This window comes from Podarcis filfolensis (genome assembly GCF_964270895.1).
Source record: "Podarcis filfolensis genome assembly, chromosome: 12".
In the NCBI taxonomy this organism is placed as follows: Eukaryota; Metazoa; Chordata; class Lepidosauria; order Squamata; family Lacertidae; genus Podarcis; species Podarcis filfolensis.
This window is the reverse complement of record NC_139614.1, coordinates 52,746,861-52,766,979: the sequence shown is the minus strand read 5'-3', so window position 1 is coordinate 52,766,979 and position 20,119 is coordinate 52,746,861. Positions and strand designations below refer to the sequence as shown.

The 20,119-nt window shown below is 40.7% G+C and overlaps 1 protein-coding gene across 2 annotated transcripts in view; it reads right to left on the bottom strand.

Annotated features, from left to right (window-relative positions):
* LOC310746244 (uncharacterized protein) overlaps window positions 1-20,011 on the bottom strand; it is a 213,151-nt gene extending 193,140 nt beyond the window's left edge. Inside the window, exons 1-2 of one of the 2 annotated variants that reach the window (XR_014540526.1) lie at window positions 19,909-20,011; window positions 12,586-13,588 (exon numbers count right to left, since the gene is read on the bottom strand). Coding sequence is in view for 1 of the 2 variants with exons in the window: in XM_083580100.1 (XP_083436226.1) it covers window positions 19,909-19,923 (15 nt within the window). In the remaining variant the exon portion in view is untranslated. Of the gene's footprint in view, window positions 1-12,585; window positions 13,589-19,908 lie in introns of those variants that run through there. The other variant, XM_083580100.1, reaches the window with a different exon arrangement.
* Between the last annotated feature and the right edge of the window lie 108 nt (window positions 20,012-20,119).

Here is a 20,119-nt window from a genome sequence, read left to right as displayed (position 1 = left end):
CACTGACTTAACCCAGTTAGGATCCCACCACTACCACCTACTGTGGTGGTTATTAATTAATCTTTTAGATACCACAGATGCAGCCCATTGAATTTGGTTTTTTAAAAAATCAGCCTGCCAGTCAGGTAGGATGACCCACACCATCCAGCATAAAGCAAATTCTGACACAGGAGATGCTATGTAAGTTTATACTTTTATCACAATAAAATTTGTTAAGTCTACAAGGTGCAACACAACTTAAAATTTAGTGCCATCATATAATTCTGGAAGCACTTTGTTTACATAACATATTAGACATTATGTTCTGTTTTGTTGTTGTGCAATGACTGCCTGATCAGTTGTCCTTCTTTTAGCTCTCATACAATCTCACTCAACAGGCAACCAATCAATCTTGAAAGCACTTCAGAATAATTCAGATCAGCCTTTCCCAACCTGAGGCCCTCCAGATGTTTAGGACTCCAGCTCCTATAGTCCCTGACCATTGGCCATGATGGCTGGGGGTGATGAGAGTCGTAGTCCAACATCTGAAGGGCACCAGGATAGGGAAGATGGGTTTAGATGCTACTCACTACTTCTGCCTGCATCCTACACTTTCTACATGTGTGCATTAGTGCATGGAATACTAGCACTAGTGCTGTGCCAAAAACTTCTCCTCTGATTTTTAATTTTTTTAAAAATCTCAATCAATTAATAACAAAAGAAATAGCATTCAGAAATTACAAGGGGGGAATATTGATGAAATTCTCAAAGATATAGAGCTTTTGTTGTGCTTACATTACATTTGATGTAGTGGAGGGGTATTTTGTGCAGAAGGATGGTTACAAAATTTGACCTGGCACTTCCAAAAACGTTACAGGAACTGAAACACAGCTACCCTTGAAATTCACACTTCTCTGAATTTTGCGACACATTTATCCAGCCAAAAAATGTATACAAAAATGTATATATTAGGAGAAAATGTGGATAAAAATGCATGCATTCATGGAAATGGCACATAAAGTTCTTATAGTAAGGGAAATTGCTTTCAAAAATGTGTATATTAGATAAAATTCCATACAGAAATGAGTATATTAGGATAAATGTACTGACAATTTTTCAAGTTTTTTAGAAGAATCATGAAGGAATATGAAAATGTGGTGAACTCAGTTTAAGATCAGAAAGATGAGAAATAAAGATAAGCTGAATCTGACAGATTTGTCCATCCCTATTTGTGGATGTCCTTTCTTTCATTATTTCTGCAAGTCATCTCACTACTAGTCTGTACTGTACAGCCTTCCCAAATGCCCATGCATCAATCAAAGCCTGGGGAAAGGCATCATGGGTAACGCCTCCATGGGCCTTTTTCAGATTAGAAACTGCAGGCAGCCAGGGAGGCTGCAGAGTGCTAGATAAATGTTTACTGGAAGTGGGAGTGGGGGAAGCACACAGTCCTTGGTCATCTCACAACGTAAGGTCAAAATTCTAAAGAAATCCTTTAAAATTTATTTTAAAAGCTAACAGAAATGACAAATGTATAGATATATGTAAAAAAATTTGTTCAGATTCTTACAAGCAAGAAACTCTTCTAAAGTGGCCCGAAAATAAGACAGAAATATGGAAGCCTCTTTTGCAGAGGAAGAACACTTGAAATTTTGCCACAGCACTAATTAGCAAAGCCCCAGGAGTTAAAGTCCCACTGGCTGAAAATGGCACATGGAAAAGACTAGAGAAACTGAATAATTATTGACATAGGGAAGATCATTGTGCAAAGCAGATGAACTACAGCCCTTTCTCTCATTCACAGACTCTCTGGGTAAGACTGGCAAAGACCCCTGACTGAAATGCTGAAGAGCCACTGCCAGTCAGTACTGAACTAGATGGGCCAATGGTCAACAAAGGAACCTAAGAGCCTGATGGCTCCTACCAAGAATCCAACCTGTTTAGCATTCTGTTTTCACAGTGGCCAGCCAGATGCCTAAGGGAAGCCTGCAAGGTGAACCTGAATGCAACAGCAGCACTATCCCCACTTGATTTCCAGCAACTGGTATTCAGTGGCATACTGCCTCCAACAGTGGAGACAGATCATAGTCATCGTGGCTAGTAGCCATTGATAGCCTTCTCCTCCATGACTCTGTATAAGGCAGCTTTCAAATTTTCTAATGTGGTGGCAACTGGATGCCAAAATATATACCACAAACCAGTCATGAAGTTCTTTGCCTGAGTTACCAGCTTCTTAACTAACATGAATACGCTCCAAATTATACAATTGGAGTGAGCAGCTGGAGAGTGGGAGAAAGGCCTTGGTCCTGGGGATGGTGGCAAGGGAAGGTCTTTGGCGCATCAAAAGGCAGAGGCCAGACTGAAGAATAGGACATCCTGGCTTTTGAGGTATGAACAGAAAGACAAGCTCTCCTCCATTCATCTCTGTTAATGTGGTCACCAAGGATTGTGTTCAGATCATATCTTCGAGACGCTGCATTCACTCGGGTCTGGTTAATGAGAAGAACTGAATGTGCATTTGTGGCTTTTCCTCCCCACCCCCCTCTTCCTTGAATGGATCTGTCCCTTCCTTGTAAATAGGAGATTTGACCAAAAAACATAAGATGGCCTCACTACAGGGGTAGTTATACGGGCATTACACATCAGGAAAGTTCCACAAGACAAAAAGTGACATGGGAGGGGGGAGATTCCTTTGTCTGGTGAGACCTAATCTGTTTTTTTGTTCAAGAGACCAAGATAATTGGAATTTAGAAACCCCACCTTAATGCTTTTCCAATGGTCACGGACTTAATTCTGGAAAGAATAACTCCCTGCAGTTATGGCTATAAAGCTATGCAACAATTCTGATGAACCTTTTCAGTTACTGGTGCCGGGAGGGACCACCCAGGCTCCATTTGAACAAAGCGGGTCTCCCACAAGCTGAGAGGGTTTGGGAATCACATGACCAGAACCACATGCAAGGCTGCCGGCCACATGGGGGTCAATAGCAATTGGATCATGATGGGACATATTAATAGGCCTTCTGCTCCCTCACCTACCCATCCACCCCATTCATCACTGTAGGTCAAAGGCAATTAGATGGAGACAGAGGATGCCCAGGAATGCTACGGCCTTCAGCCTGGTTACAAACCCACATTCATATTGTCCTCTTCCCCTTAATAATGTTAAAAAGGGATTACATTTTTGTTCTATTTCCCCTCACCACCCCCATTCCCATAATCCATGCATGAGAGTCGAATTTAGAGACAGGCAAGGGGCACACACACAACTAGTGAGGCCCCTGACCTTTTCCAATTCTCATATGACATCTTTGCCTTTTGCATAGTTTCAGTTCAGTTTCCAGGGAGGGGGGCAGTCTCATTTCATTGTCTGGTGAAGCCAAGCAGAAAGCCCATTTACAAGCATGCCCCTTCACACTGCACAGGATGGCTCAAAAAGCAGCACTCGGAAGAGGAAATAACTCACATTTTAACATCCCTAAAAAAACAGTGATTGGATATGAAAGCAAGTCCCAAAGACGCAATGGGTAGCCTCCACTGATAGTGGAAGGAAGAGTGGTATTTGAGGCCTCCAGGGGGATTTTACATGTATTTGTTGCAGTGTACCATTAGGGAGTTATTGAATTAGCACATGAAATACAGCAGTGTTGGAGAACTGCAGACCCAGATATGAATGTGACACACCAAGCCTCTGTCTAATCCTTGGTACTCTCAAGCCTCACCCTTTCCCCAGCTAACCACCAGCTACCCACTCAGCTTTACACCCTCCTCAAGTGTTTTTGCTGGCAGGAAAGTATCAGAAAGAATCCTGATAATGCTTTTTGGTTGCCTATATGGATGAGAGATGGGTAGGTAAGTGTGTGTGGAAACTAGCCTAGTGTACAAAGGTTAAATTTACATTCATTGTTCCACCCTCTTTTGCCCCTGCTGCTTTGCCAACTATGGGAACATTCAATATTGGAATCCTCCACTTGCAGCCTAAAATGGTACAGTCCATTCCACTACCACAGAATCTTACTACCCCTGCAAATGAAAACCAGGGTTCAGACAGAGACAGACAGAGAACAAAGAGGTTTGCTTGTTTTCACTATTAATTAATTAAAGTTATTACTCACATTACATCTCAAGGTTACTTACAAATAATAGTAAAACACAAAAAAACCCAACATTTAAAACTAATTGAAAACAAAGCACATTACAAGGTAATCAAACCATAAAAACAACTCCTCCACCCCCTAACATAGGTCTATCCACCAGACAGCTACCAAAGGAAATATATACAGCAGTGTGAGGTGGTTTAAACTGAGAGCGATGAGATCAAGATCACCCAGAGTTTCATTGTGGCTGAGCAGGATTAGGACTTTTAGCTGTAATTAGCTAGAATGGATATACTGGCATAGAGTTAGCCACAACAACTCTGTAGCCCAGCCTTTGCCAAGCTGGTTACCTACAGATGTTCTAAAATGCAACTCCCATCAGCCCCGGCTTGCACAGTCAATAGTGAGGGATGATGGGAGTCATAATTCAAAACAAGTGAAGAGTACCAGGTTGGCAAAGGCTTGTCTAGGCTTCTGAGGCTAAAGCAAAAAAAAAAAAAAAAGTGCACTAAAAGGCTGATTTGAAAATTGAATTTATGTGAATAATACTGTATTCAGCATAAAATGCTAATGAGCAAAAAACAGACGGGGTAGCATAAAACACCCGTTTCCAAATACATCCATCAATGTATATACATATTGATATAAAGTCAAAACACACAAAGCAATAATTAATATCTGTTCAATATGCCATCTATAAACATTTTAAAACCATAAGGCTATGCTGATATAAATAATCAATTCCATTAATACAATAAAAATGATATCAAAAATACTCCAAAAACTACTATAGACATAATCCCATGAGATAATAAAGCACAGAAATAATTGTTGCTTATCAATCTTATGATCATACAAGCCTCACTGAAAAAAATCTTTATCTGGTGCCCTGATCTTAATACCAAATCCTACTGTATCTCAGTTACACCAGTGCACAAAGTTAATTAGTTGCACCTGAAGCATACCTTAAAGGTATACTGTTGCCATTCATACCAATAATGTTGCCAAATACTGCATAGCCAAGATGTTACTATGCAAATACCCATGGAGGGAGTTTTTCTTAAACAGGATATTAGCAATGCAAATTATGATGTATTGATCTTATTAAACAACCTTTGAATATAAGGACTCAGGTCAAGATGTGAATTTAGACCTGAAGGAATAATTGTCTTTAAATGATGAATGTAAAAAGCTTCTTTTTGCAGCAATCTACTTTCAATATCATTAGGGGCGTGTGCTGGAGATGTAACTCCTTCAATAACACAAAAAGATCTGTGTCCTTATGTCCCATGCTTAAAAATGTTCTACTAAGGGAGCGTCTTGGTTCCCTTGTCTAATTTTGGATCTATGTTCATTAATCCTAATTTTCACAACTCTAGTCGTTTTCTCTTTATATTTCTTTTTGCAGGGACAACAGATGAGGGATACAACCCCTGCAATAGAACAATTGGAAAAAAATGTTGAATATCTTATTTAAAACCTACTTCTGGACAATCAATTGTTTTTGTTTGAATAGCCAAGGGACAACAATTACATCTATTGCACCTATAATATCCCCTGGTATTAGGTAATTCTTTAGGTGGTGCAAGATCACTATGTACTAACATGTCCCTTAAGGTGGTAGCCCTAAAAATATCCAATGAGCGGTTTAAGATTGCATCCCAGGGTATCACCCAAAAGATGCCAGTGTCTGAGGATATCTTTCTTGATGTGTTCATCCAACAAAGAAAATTTGAAAGAACTATATGTTGTGCAGATTTTTCCTTAGTTTCCAATAAACTGCTCCTTTATACCCATGTGGTTCTTTCTCTTGCCTGTTGAATTACTGCCTGAGGGTAACCACGATCTCCGAGGTCTCCCTTCAAAATTATGAGCAAAATCCTTATATTCCTCAGAGTTAGCTGTGTTACATTTAAGCCTTAAATAGATACCATAAGGCAAATTGGTTTTTAAATGTCTGGGATGACAGGACATAAAATGTAATAAAGCATTTCTGTCTATTGTTGTTTTTTTTAAATGGACTTGGATACAGTTATTTTCATTAAAGTAAACCTCAGTGTCTAAAACTGCAATGGAATGTTCATCAGTATAAAGGGAAAACTTAAGATGATCCTTTAAGGAATTTAAGGAATTTAACCAAGTGTGTAAGTAGCACTTTCCCTGTTCCTCATAGAGAAAATCAAATCATCAATATAACATCTGTAAAATAAAATATCAGATGCTTAAGGGTTGTTCATACTCTGAATAGTGTCAATTTCAAAGTTAGCCATGTATAAAAACCCAGCTATACTGAGGTGAGAGCACTCCCCATTGCCACTCCTTTTGTTTGTAAATAGAATCTCTGTTCAAATTTGGGGAAAAAATATTTTCAATACATAAATCAAAAATATCCAAAAGAAAATGGGGGGGCGGGTTTCCAAGTGAGATCTTTCATCTAATGTAATGGCTACAACTGGACAAGCTTCATTGTGTGAAATGACCGTGTTTAGCGGAGGAGACATTCGTTCTTATTAGACAGGAGCCTAAAAGGTACTGAAATACCTTCCATTTCTTTAATGAAATGCATGGTATTCTTAAGAAAAGTAGTAGACTTCATAACAAAAGGTTTAATAAAGAATTCAAGTTATCTGGATAGGGGATCTAATAAAGAATTGGTCCCAGACACAATTGGTCTTCCCAGGGGAGGGAGCCAGGTTTGTGGATTTTTATTATTATTGCATAATATGTAATGACTATGGAAAATGGAATTTTAAAAAAAAAGGTTTGTGGATTTTTCTGAGGCAGCAACAGATTTATTGTCTGGTTTTTTATTTTTTTAAAAAAGCCTGTTTGCCTCCACTTTTGTTCTACTAGTGTATTTAGACAGAAATCCAATACTGCAAGATAACACAGAATCTTCAGTGTTCTCTATTCCAAAGGAAACTACTGGTATGTCATTATTTTGGAAGTCAGACTCATACTAGAAAATTCAGATTGTGCAGTGAAAGCTGATTTGGAGCTACTGCACTTCAAACCAGCTTCCCCCAGAAGAATCAACTTTTTGCAATAAGGTAAGGAAAGTGATGAGAAAATGCACTGGAAAGTATGGGATAACAATTTATCGATGCAATCAGTGTCTTATAACTTCCACAGAAACAAATTGGAATGAATGCTCAGCACATAGCTAACATTATCTAAACTCCATGCAAACTTTGTGAAAACAAATGAGACTGAATGATCAATAAACAAGTCACATGGAAGCAATCTAAGTCAGTAGTGCTGCTTTTTAATTTTTTGTTAAGGAAAGAGAGAGTTGTAGGGACTTCATACTGGCAGCTAGAGTGAGCCCTTGGAATGCTGGTAAGGATTTTGCTGGGGCTAGATTCCCTTTGCATTGTACAACTAGCTGTTTCAAGAGAGTCCAGATTTCCACTCAAACTTACTGCTGCCCTCTGCTGTGCAGTTGTCCAAAAGTAAAGATGTTTGAACAGGGGGAAATTGACAGCAACCAGTTAAACCAGTGAAGTCATTTCAACATAAAATACAAGGTTTTGTTATGTTGGGGGGGGGGCATTTACTGATATTTACTGCAGAAAGAAATGCAGTAAATGCCAGTAAATGTGCCTGCATCAAGAATTTCCATTCAAAAGAGTTAATACCTCATCAGACTGAAGACAGTTTGGTGCACTTCATTGAAAGGAACAGGTCCACACATTAGAGGTGCAAGGGTTTAAAGGTCAGTAGAGGCTCAAATGACCTCAGTGGCTAGGTATACATTTTTATAGCTATAGCTGATGTGCCAATTGTGGCCTGTTTTGAACAGAAATTATTTGGCCATTGCATACCATACTCTAGTATGTTTCAGATTGCATTATTGCAATGTACATACTCTGTGTGAGGCTGCCCTTAAAGATGACTTGGAAACTTCAATGGTTCCAAAATGCAACATCCAAATGACTGGGGTTCCATTAGGTCTCACATAACCCATTTTAAAACAGTTGCATTGCCAGTTAGTTTCCAGGCCTAATTCAAGGTCCTCACATTAGTGTTAAAAGCCCTTAAATGACTGAGACTGCCCAATTCCCTACAGACCCTATTGGGTGTTAAGATCAGCAAATGGACCCTTTTGGTAGTTCTTGGCCCTCTGAAGTTCAGTGAGGGGGTGATGGCTGTGTCGCAGCCCCTAAATTGTGGAGCTCTTTTCCCACAGAGGCACAACTGGCAAGTTCATTACATAGTTTCTATCATATGCTGAATATGTACTTCTTTACCTTGACCTTTAATATACAGCTGACATGTGTATTTTTAGGACCCACCATATTTTGGTGATTGTAAGTCGTTTTAAATTGTTTTTAGTGTCTTTTAAATTGCTATAGCCCACTCTGGGATCTTAGGGCAAAGGGCAGGTAATAAATTGAAATGAAATAAAAGAATGCATTACAACAGAGAAGACCTCCATTTCCATTTTCTCTTATGAGACTCTTGCCCCAAAACATGCACATAGGCATCCCTTAATTGCACCCAGCAAATAGGCTGCTGCTGCTGCTGTCTACCCTCACCACAGGACTAGTGGTGATGGGGGGGGGATTCAAAATTTTCTGGCAGGTATGCAAAGTCTTTATCACCAAAAACTACTTGGCTTTATCCTCTTAAGCAGGCATAGGCAAACTCAGCCCTCCAGATGTTTTGGGACTACAACTCCCACCATCCCTAGCTGACAGGACCAGTGGTCAGGGATGATGGGAGTTGTAGTCCCAAAACATCTGGAGGGCTGAGTTTGGGGGTGCCTGCTCTTAACAGTCAGTCCCACCTCTACCCAAGGGTGATGGACAACCCAACAAAAAACCGAGAAGCAGATTGATCCACTTGTGGGACACTATATGGTCTGCTTTCAAGCCTCTCGATGATGAGTAATTTGAAGTGAATCACCTTACTAACAGCAACTTGTCACATCAATGGCAAATCATTTTATCTTCGTTCCAGAACTATGCCACGGGGTGAAGAAAAATTCCATCTCTCAGTCAGCCTCCCACACAGAACTCTGAATACCCTGGCAGCAATAAAATCCCCCCCTGAAAATGACTCAGCTGCTAGCGTCACAGCCACCCACAAGCAACCTAAAAACTAATATAAAATTAGTAGTATTATATAGTGGCAAATGCTCAGATTTGCAGGGAAATCGCAACAGGTCAGGATGCCCTGGTGAAAGAATATATGTCATCCAGAATATGTCTGTGGGGCCCGCTCAAGACATTTTGCTATCTGAGGCAAAGGACAAGATGGCGTGACCTCCCCATTCCTTTAGTGAAAATTCCAACATAGGGGCCTATCTATACTATACATGTAAAGCAGCATCATACCACTTTAAACCAAAGAATCCTGGAAACCATAGCTTGCTAACGATGCTGAGAGTTATAAGAAGACCCCTATTCCCCTCACAGAGCTACAGTTCCCAAAATTTACTGGGAAAAGGGACTGATTGTTAAACTACTCTAGAAACTGAAACACTGTGAGTGGGATAGGTTAAGAACTTGTCCAGTAGCACCTTATAGACCAACTAAGTTTGTTCTGGTATAAGCTTCCGTGCGCATGCACATGGAAGCTTACACCAGAATAAACTTAGTTGGTCTATAAGCTGCTACTGGACAATTTTTTATTTTTTTATTCCCCCCCCCCCCAACTGCGTCAGATCAACACGGCTACCTACCTAGGTTAAGAACTGTCGGCACATGTAACTAACTATACTTCCCAGGATTTGTTGGGGGGGCCTTGACTCTTTGAAGTGGCATGATACTGCTTGAAACATATAGTTCTGATGTGGCCATGGTAGCACACACATACATCCCTCCACTCTTCCACAGCTTTCCTGCTGGTTAATCACATGGAACCCTTCCTAAAAAGAGGACCGGCTCATCCCCACCCACTCTGGTCTCTAGTAACTTCAAGGCAAGCAAAGAAAAATCTACAAGTGCAACATCCTTGCATGGAGAAAGCTTCTCCAGTTGAGTTTCTGCCCAGGACTGCCAGATCTCTTGAGGCTCAGATTCTGAGATCCATAGGGTGGAAGCTTGGAGCTGAGTGATGCAGTTTAGGGGTAGAGCTTTGTAGAATATGACAAGGGATATCATCTGATGGATCAGGCAACACCAGGCTGTTCCTAATGGCTATATGGGCAAGAGTGGGAACTAAGATCCAGCCACCAGGCTGCATCCTGAGCTCCTATGCCCTCTGCAGGCTACTTTGGCAGGTGGGTGGGACAGGTAGGATATCAGGTATGGGGCAGGTGGCATGATGAGGAGAAACTGTTGCAGGCCTAACTAGAACCCCAGATGGGCCTAATTTGGCCTACAGTCCAGAGGTCCCCCATGCCAGTTTTAGGGGTTGGGCCTGATGATATGGGGTGGAGCTAATGACCAATCCCACTTTGGTTCTGGCCCTTCATTTCAGCAAGAACATGCACCAACCAACAGGAAAGGAAGCAATATGTCTGCCCTAAAACTTTTGCAGGTGTGAACAGTATTGCAAGTGGAATTGCATATAACTGCCTCAAACTACAATGAGCACAAATCATCGTGAATTATGTAAAATAATCCAATAAACAGGATGTCTGGAGGGGCCCCAGGAAGCCCCCAAACACTGCTTTATATCACTCCATGGCAACTCAGTTTCATGCACAATATGCTTGTGCAGTGGTGTGATCCTGAGGAGCACCACTTTGCCTCTAGCTATATATAACTCTCTCTCAATGTGCACTCTTGGTGAGCATGAGCTAATTAGCTGCTTCCTAATTACTGATTTCACACCATTTCACACCTCCAGAGACACTGCCTCAGAGGCCTCTAGTCAAATTTCAGTTTTGTTTCAAGAACTACCTCTAGAACATTATTTGCCAGTTTCTCCCACTCTCAAACCTGTAATGAAATATTTTAAAACTAAATCTTTTAAAGTACTTTCTGCATTTCAATTTTTATTGGCACAGAATTTAGCTTTGCATAAATACTGAATTATTATAGCACAGAGTCCAGTTTGGATGATTTAACCTATTTTGAATAGTTATTAGAGGGAATAGGAACTAATGCAGGACACTAAACCCCCATCCCACATTCACCCACTGGGAATCTTACTCAACAATTTATTTGGCATCCTAGATTTTATGCACACTTCCAAGCATATCCTCCAATGTCTAAAAATCTGCTAGAAAGAAAGAAAGAAAGAAAGAAAGAAAGAAAGAAAGAAAGAAAGAAAGAAAGCCACTGTTAGTGTGGTCACACTACTACAGAAGTACACATACCAAACTGTGTATAGTCACACAGGATTCTATGTCAAGACTCAAGCTCAATTAAAACCAGTTCTGTGTTTCAGCACAGGCCTGACTGGCTGGTATTAGTGACATCACAAACCTGTTGTCCCGCTATCATCTCTGGAACAATTCTGCACCTCTTTCAAAAGTGAATTATACTTTTTAAAATAATAATAAAATGATGGATGTATTCATATAAACATATGAATTGGGTTTACTACACAGTCAAAGCAGCAGAGCCTTTCTACGCTACCCTTTGCACTTTTCTGTTATTTTGGGTTGCTTTCCCCTGCATATCTATAACATTGCTGGAATTGCAACTAAAGATTTGTGTCAAGGAGAAAGCATAAACTGTGACTCTCCCTCCTCACCACAAACTGACAAATGCATCTGTACACACACACACACACACACCATTATCTACAGACATTGAACGCTCATCGCAATGGATTTCAGCAAAGTAACAGAGCATATTAAATAGGGTGATTCACATCATTGCCTTAGCCCCCACATCATGGACGCAGGCTTAAGATGGTAATTGAAATGCATTCCAGTAGGATAAATCAAACGGCAACAGCCGATCTGTTTCCCTGGAGATAAGGACATCGCATATATCAGCTGTCAATGCAAATGAATAATTGAAATAGATGAGAGGTGAAGCCACACAAGGGCCAAGCTAAAATAGGAATGTAAGACAGTGCTACTCTGAAATAAGTAGGGCTTGCTGGAAATTCGTAAGCAACATTTGTGTTTTGGTTAATTAAGAAGGAGGCTTTTAAAAAAAACCCAACAACTTCAACATAGAAAATACTAGTTCAGACCAATCCCCCTCCTCCTTATGCTTCAAAAAGGATTTTAAAATCATGTATAGCAATGCTAAGGCTGATCTATCAACATTTTAAGCTTATTTAGACAACTTTAACCACATCTTTGAGAAAAGGCCACCTTGTTGAATAGCCTTGTAGTTCTTTCAACATGGGGCGTCGGGGGGAAGGCCCGACATAGCTCACTGGTTGAGCATCTGCTTTCATTGCAGAAGGTCTCATGGTCAATCCCTCGTAGCTCCAGGTAGGGATGATAGTGTACCCTGTCTGAAACCCTGAAGAATTGCTGCCAGTCAGTGTAGACAATACTGAGCTAGATGGACCAATGGAATGACTCAGTATAAGGCAGATTACTGTGTTGCCGGACGTCAACCTCAAATAGTCACAGTAAAACAGAACAATCTAGATGGGGATCAGGAACCAGCAGGGCTGGAAGCACGATCCCTCAGTTGAAAACTACCCTCATGCCCTGATTGTGGGCTTCCAGAGGCATCTAGTTAAGGATGTTGGACTAGATGGGCCTCTGCCCTGATACCGCAAGTTCTTCTTAAGTTCTTAAGTCTAAGGATATGAACAATATTTGCTCACAACCATCCCTTCCTACTCTTGCTTCTCCTGATGTGTCTCCCCATTGTCAAACTTTGAATCTAAAGCCCCTTCAGGCAGAGACCGGCTTTTCTTATGGCATAAAGCATGTGTGGTGCTAAATATTCAAAACAAAATGTACTTGCATGTCATCAGAGACCTTTCTCTGAATTCCTTGCCATCAGAGGCATGGCAGAAGCTATTGGGGAAAGAGCCTTCTCAGTGGCAGTGCCCCAGTTGCTCTCCCAAAAGAGGACTGCCGGGTGCCAACTCTAATTTTGGCCCCCAGCAAAACCCTTTTAATCTGGACTGAGTTTGTTGTTTTTACAGTTTTCATGCTGTTCCCATTTATTGTATTTTACTTTTCTTAGTATTTTATCCACATATTAAATCTGTATTTGTCTTGTTTTTATTGTATTTTGAAATTTTACCAGTTGCCCTGGGAATTTTATTGAAGGAGGCAGCTGATGATGACGACGACTGTGCAATAAAGACATTGGGAGCTTATCATTTGCCATTGCCATTTTTTACAAACATGATTGGTTTTTTTCCTTTCTTTCCTCGCTCATGCAGGTGTCCTATTAGGGAATGTGCCCTGACATTGATGTTTATAAGCAGACAAGCTTCCATTTTTCTTCTTGCACCTGAAACAATCACCATCCTTCTTATGAGAGGTCAAAGTTCACTTCTTGTATGATGTAGATTGGCAGCTTTGGTTTGGGTTTCTGTCTTCTCTTCTTATGCTTACTGTCAAGCTATGTGCTCCTCAAATTAGTATAAGCTGCACAACCTAATGAGGTTCTGTTGATGGAACTTTATTCCTCTCTAGGAAAAAGAATTGAGAGAATAAGCTTGATTCATCTGGCATTACACATTAATTTATTTGCCAGTGGTCATGCTTGAGATCAACAACATATGTTACTAGTTTACCCATTTTTTCTTTAATTATTATTAAACCAAGAGGAGCAGGAATTGGTTTGACAATTCAAGAAGCTCCAGACTTAGCATATATTTGATTGTTTTGCTTACTTTATGTGTTTTCTGCTAGTCCTAAAAAAGGAGCCTACGTAATGAAATTTTCCCATTGAGGTCCACATTTCTGCCTCCATTGCATTCTCAGGTAGCCACCTAGCAGAGCTCTTTAAAGTGGTGAAAAAGTTTATTCTACCTGTTCCAGTCAATGGGACATTCAAACCATCAAATGCCTACTGTGATTAAGTTTGCTAGGCACTTTGAAGACAAAATTGTTCACCTTCATACTGATCTTTCCCCTGCTAATATAGTCTCTGAAGAAATGTCCAACGTACTATCTTATCCAGTTCTGAGGGATTCGTTCCAGCTATTGAGGCTTAAGGATGTGGGTAGGGCCACCTTCTCCACCACTTGCCCTCTTGACCCTTGCCCATGCTGGGTTGTTTGTGCAAGTCAGAGAGGTTGACTGAGTGGGTCCAGTTGGCAGCTAACAAATCCGAGTGAGATTTTCCTAACTGCCTTGAAGGAGGTGGTGGTAGGCCAGCTACTGAAATAGCCCTTCTTGGATCCTGTGGTATTTGACAACTGCCATCAAGTCTCTAATACCTGTTTTGAGGGTAAGGTTCTCAAGAAGGTGGTGGCAGTTCAGCTGCAGGCACTATGGGAGGGAATAGATTATCTGGACCAATTCCAGTCTTGGTTCAGGCCTGGGTTTGGCATGGAATCAACCCTGATCGCCCTGACAGATGACTCAAAAGAAGTCAAGGGGAGTGTAACCCTGTTGTTGCTGTTGGATCTCTCAGTGGCTTTTGATAACATTGACCATGGTATTCTCCTGGGTTGTCTCTGCGGGTCTTTCCTTCATAACTGGTACCAAAGAATAGCATTGGGGGACTACAAGTCTACATCTTGGCATTTTAGCTGTGGGTGCCACAAGGCATGAGTCTGTCAATGCTGTTTAACATCTATATGAATCTGTTGGGAGCATCATCAGGAGATTTGGAGCACAGTGTGATCAGGATGCTGATGACAATCAGTTCTACTTTCCCATTAGATCTGAGTCAGGAGAGGTCATGCATAAGCTTAACTAGGGTCTAGAAGTAGTGGTAGAGTGGATGAGGATTGATTGAAACTGAAATCTGCTAAAAGAGAGACACTGTGGGAAATTCAGATATATAAACTAATAGCCAGATAGCATCATAAACCTAGGTTACAGTCACCACAATGGAATATCTAGGCACCAGGTCTTTTTTGGGTTTTTTGCAATTGAAATTGTTGTTGTTGTTTCTATGCTGCTTTACATTTTAAAGAACAAATCTCAAAGGAGTTTATAACACATTAAAACATCAAATTCAAGCTTCAAGGAAAATATTTCAGATCCTTCTCTAAGTGACATTTTGCTTTCCCTAGTTGCTAACCTGGCATCCAGAGATCTTCACATGGTCACAATTGGACCCATGCCAGTAGCAAAACATGCCTGGCTTCTGGTTAATTTTGAACACTGTGGAAGTGGTCCCCAGGTCTGGGAATCAGGGGGTTTGCCTGTTCTAAATGGGACTGCACTGCCTCGGAAAGAACAGGTACATAGTTTAGGAGTGGTCTTTGCCCATGAGAGTCCAGGAGGGCCTACCATCAGTTTTGGCTGGTGCGTCAAATGCACACTGTGCTTGACAGGAATATCCTGACCAATGTGACATATGTGTTGTTAACTTCATGTCTGGACTGTTGTAATGTGCTTTATGTAGGGCTTCCCTTTCAGTTGATCCAGAGGCTGCGTGCAGCTGTTGCAGAATGCCACAGCCTAGGTGGTGAGTGGTGCACCTTGTTGGGCACAGTGCTGAGAGATCTGCACTGGTTGCCTATAACCCACTGAGCCAGTTTTAAAGTTTTGTTACTTAAATAAAAAACCCTAAACAACTTTGGACCATGTGACTTGAAAAACCATCTTCCTCTTCACTTTCCAGTAAGGACATGGTGATCAGCTAATGGAACCCAGTTAGTTTTACCACAATCTGCTGATTACTGAGATGCAGTAATGTGGCGATGGGTCTTTTCACTAGTGGCACCGGTGTTGTGGAATGTCCTCTCTGCTGCAATACGGGAGGCCCCTGAAGGCACATTTGTTTAGGCAAACATTTCCCTGAATTCTCTGGGTTGTTGTTTTGGTTTCTTTTTGTTTGTTTTTTGTTTTAACTGTTTTTAACTGTTTTAACTGACATGCTTTTTAATCGTTCCTTTTATTACATATTTTAATTAAGGAAGTATCAATGCCCCGGTAGAATTGTTATTATGTATTTTATGTACAGTCATACCTTGGTTTGAATATGCTTCATGTTGAACGCGTTCGAGTTGCGCTCCGCGGCAACCTGGAAGTAATGGAGCGCGTTACTTTCGGGTTTCACCGCTCGCGCATGCGCAGAGGCTCAAAATGACATCACGCGCATGCACAGAAGCGGAGAAAAGTGACGTGTGCGTGCGCAGACATGCCGTCGCTAGTTATGTTTGTTTCTGGATGTGAACGGGGCTCCGGAACGGATCCCATCCACATCCCGAGGTACCACTGTATTATGTATTTTAATTGTTTATTGATTTTACAGTTGTAGAGTTTACAATAGACAAAATATTATGACAAGTGCAAGGCTTTTAAAGAATCATACAGCACAAAAATCATTGAAGAATCCTCTAAGCAGCTGACAACAGACTTCCAGATAAGGTCCCATTTTGAATAACTTTCTCAGATGATAGCTGCAAAAATATTCCCCATAAGGAATTAACAAACATACAAACCACTAATATAATTAATTACTAAGGGCGGCATCCACACGTCAGCTAAAAATTCACCACCTCGAAAGCATTTTAAAGCTCTGATTGTAGTTTTCAGAACTCTGAGGTCTTCAGTAGTGTTTCTCTCTCCAAAGAAGTTATAACTCGTCCAAATCAGGGTTGTAATCTAGGATCGAACTATGGGGTGGAATTCAACAATGTGCTCTGGTGAACATCCTAACAGCACAAGCACTGCAGCCTGCAGATAGTAGAAACCTCCTCTCCTCCCTCTGTGTGGTGTTCTAGGGGTTTTCCCAACCCCTCCCCCAGCCAATTGTTTTGGGGGTGCTAGGGAAAGGAGAGGTGGGAAAGCCCCATTGTGCAAGCAGAAGCTCTCGTGCAGGGCTTCAGCTGATTCAACTCATTAGAAGAACCCTAGCCATGAAGTTTGGTCTGCTGTTCCACTGCATTTCAGGCCCCTGTCCCCAGAACTCAGAACCACTGTGGTAGACAACATAACTATGGGATCCAGGCCACCTGCCCTGTTCCTGGCAGTATCTGCACTTGTGTCAAAGGTAGGCCAACATATGTTAAGTACAATGGACATTTGAAAACAACAACTGGAATGTTTTGGTCCCTTACCACAACTATTTTAATTGCAAAGGCAGGAAATACAGCAGCTAATGATCCCAGAAAGCAGCTGTCTTAAAAACTGGAGAGGAATGGTTAGACCTACAAAATGTTTAAGTAGATCTAATTTTGTGGAAATTTCTTTGCACATACTGTATTTTTCCATATACAAGACAACCCCTATTTTTTTTTAATCCAAAATTAAGAAAATGAAATCTTAAAATAGAAGTGAAAATCTGGATGATTGGTGGCGACAAGTTGTTGATCTTTTTGGGGGCGATCGCACTCAGAGCTTCCAGCATGAGGTGCATGCAGTGCACCGTGGTGCAGAAGCAAAGGTAGCGAATGGGACACCACACACTCCCCCTAGGTGGCAGCTGGTGCTGCAGGGAAGCGAGGGGATGCAGGCTCCCGAGCAGGATGCCAAGGAAGTGCCAGGGGAAGGCAGCGGCCGCTCTGCGCCGGGCCATGCCGTTGAGCAAACTCTGCTGAGGAAGGTGGTGAGCGGGCTGGAGGCAGGGTGAGAGTAAATCTGAGTAAATACAGGTATATGGGGTGTATTGTTTCAGGTCCACAAACTGCTGCTTGGAAACAAAGTTATGCAGGGTAAGAGAGACTTTGGCCATTTGTTCTCTAAGGTATACAGAACAGAGTCCATTGCGTTATGATTAGAGCCAGAACCTAAAATTATGTTCCCAGAAGGGTAAAGGCTAACAGTAGAACACTGTACAATTAACTTCCAGGAATTAGTCAGTGGAAGTTGAGTGACCCACTCCTGGTGTTGACATTTAAAAATCTTCTCCCACTGTGTTGTGTAGAGTCATTGAGGTTAAAGATGTCAATGACCTACTAAACCATAAAATCTGTTCCCCTTAGGGGAAGGACGACAGACTATAATCTCCACAGGTATATAATACATATTAAAATATATCATGCTGCTTCTTAGCTTTGAAAGAGCCAAACCCAATGCATTAGATATTACAAACCGCAATGCAAAGTCACAGCATCAGACACAATACTGATACATATTCGCAAACAGCTTTCCCAATATTGAGATGGCAAGCTTTTGAATTTTAAATAATTAAAAAATAAGTCACATTAACCAGACATCAAAGAAAAAATATGAGAAATGCATGTCCCGGCATAAAATGAGACACAAGGCAAATGAATTTTTTCCTTAAATATTAGAAGGGATTAAGGGTTTTAAGGCAGGAGTCTTCCTAGAATGTGTCGCTTATCAACTTAAGAATAAGAAGATAAAACTGAAGTGCTCAGACTCCAATCCCATAAATATAAAATCCACATAAATTATACTTTGTAATAAAGACAGATTCCCTCTCTCAGACTCCAGAACAGATTGCTTCATGTGCTCCCATGGGTTGACTGTTAGTGCGAGTTTATTGTGAGTTTCTTTGTATAATAAATGATGTGTCTGATTCACAGAACTGAAAAGCTTGAAAATGTAATTTTAGAGTATCCACCATTATAACTGATCATGTCTCTCTCTCTTTAAAAAATGTTTTAAAATCTCATGGATAACTGCATAACTGCTGACAGGGGAGGATCTCAAGCAAATTATAAAGAAAAATGTGCAAGAATGCAAAATAATCTCCCAACAAACATATTCTTGCTAAGTTATTTTGCTTTTATGCCTTTAATAGTGCAGTAATTTGTTGTGAAGAAATTAAGTAAGTGCTTTTTTTTTACTGTGTCTTTCTTCTCTGTGTATCCTTATCATCTTTTTTCATATATATATATATATATATACACACACAAACACACCAATTATACATTGTTGCACAATCACAAAATCTATAACTCACTTACACAAGAAATAAATTAGTAAGCAAAGAAGAATAAAGTATAAGAATTCTTTTATAACAAAGAGGGAAATGGTTACTTACTATTCCAAACTACTGGGGATAAAATCCATCTTTCAATAAACTTAGAGGATCAGTTGTAAGTTTGTATCATTCCATGGTTTATGTATCACTTAACTGTATAGCCTCATTAATAGTTTTCAATAAGGGTTGTTCTTTTTCTTCCTTTTTATAAAATGCTTTGAGGGTTTTTATGGTCAAGAAGTGTATGAATTTGATGCAAGCACAATTCCAATTATAGCATTGTGACAGTTTTACTGACAAAGGCCTATTCAATCAAGTTTAGTGTTTAGGGTCTTTAGAGTTAGGCAAAGAAAGCCATGGATTCCATCTTGCCTCTTTTGACCGAAAGTCAGCATGAACGACCTTTGATTTCTAACCTATACCTACATAGTGGTTCTGATGACACCGTGTGGGATCTAACTTACCTGTGTGCTACAGCAGATAAAGCAAGTACAAGAAGTTTGGCTGCGCTTGTATGTTCTTTATGTTAAAAATGTGTCTTTTTGTTTACTTAAAATGTCTCATTCTGAACAGGTCATGGAACAGTGAATGTGTACAGAACTTCAAATGACCCTACCCAAACACAGCTCCTATGTCATGTTCATTACTGTGAATGGAACATAGTGGGGTGTGCACACCGAAAACCTCATACCAAAAAGGAGTTTTGCAAATACTGCAAGGAAGTAGGAAGAAACATAGGTGTTTATTTGTTTGCTAATCTTAGAAGCCTCTGAGCCAAGATAGTCCTGCTTCCTGTTTCATAACATAACCAATCCGTGAGATAACCTTTCCTCTTATTCTGTGACTGCCAAGCTTACTTAGCAGTCAACTGAATCACTTCTATCTACGTATACGCTTGACGACACTCTCAAAGAACTTAGGTGAGGCAGCACTTACCCTTGCAGAAGCCATGCTGGTTCCACTTCAGCAAGACTTGTTCTTGGCAAGAGATTTCCACCAGTTTTCTGTTAAGCAAACTGGCCTGTTTTCCAGGGTCGCCTGGGGTCTCTTTCTAAAAATTGGTGTTGCATTGGCCACTCCCCAGTCCTAGATTTCACATTTGAGTTCTTTTAGGAACTGTCTTGCGGATGCCTTCCAAACCCAGCAA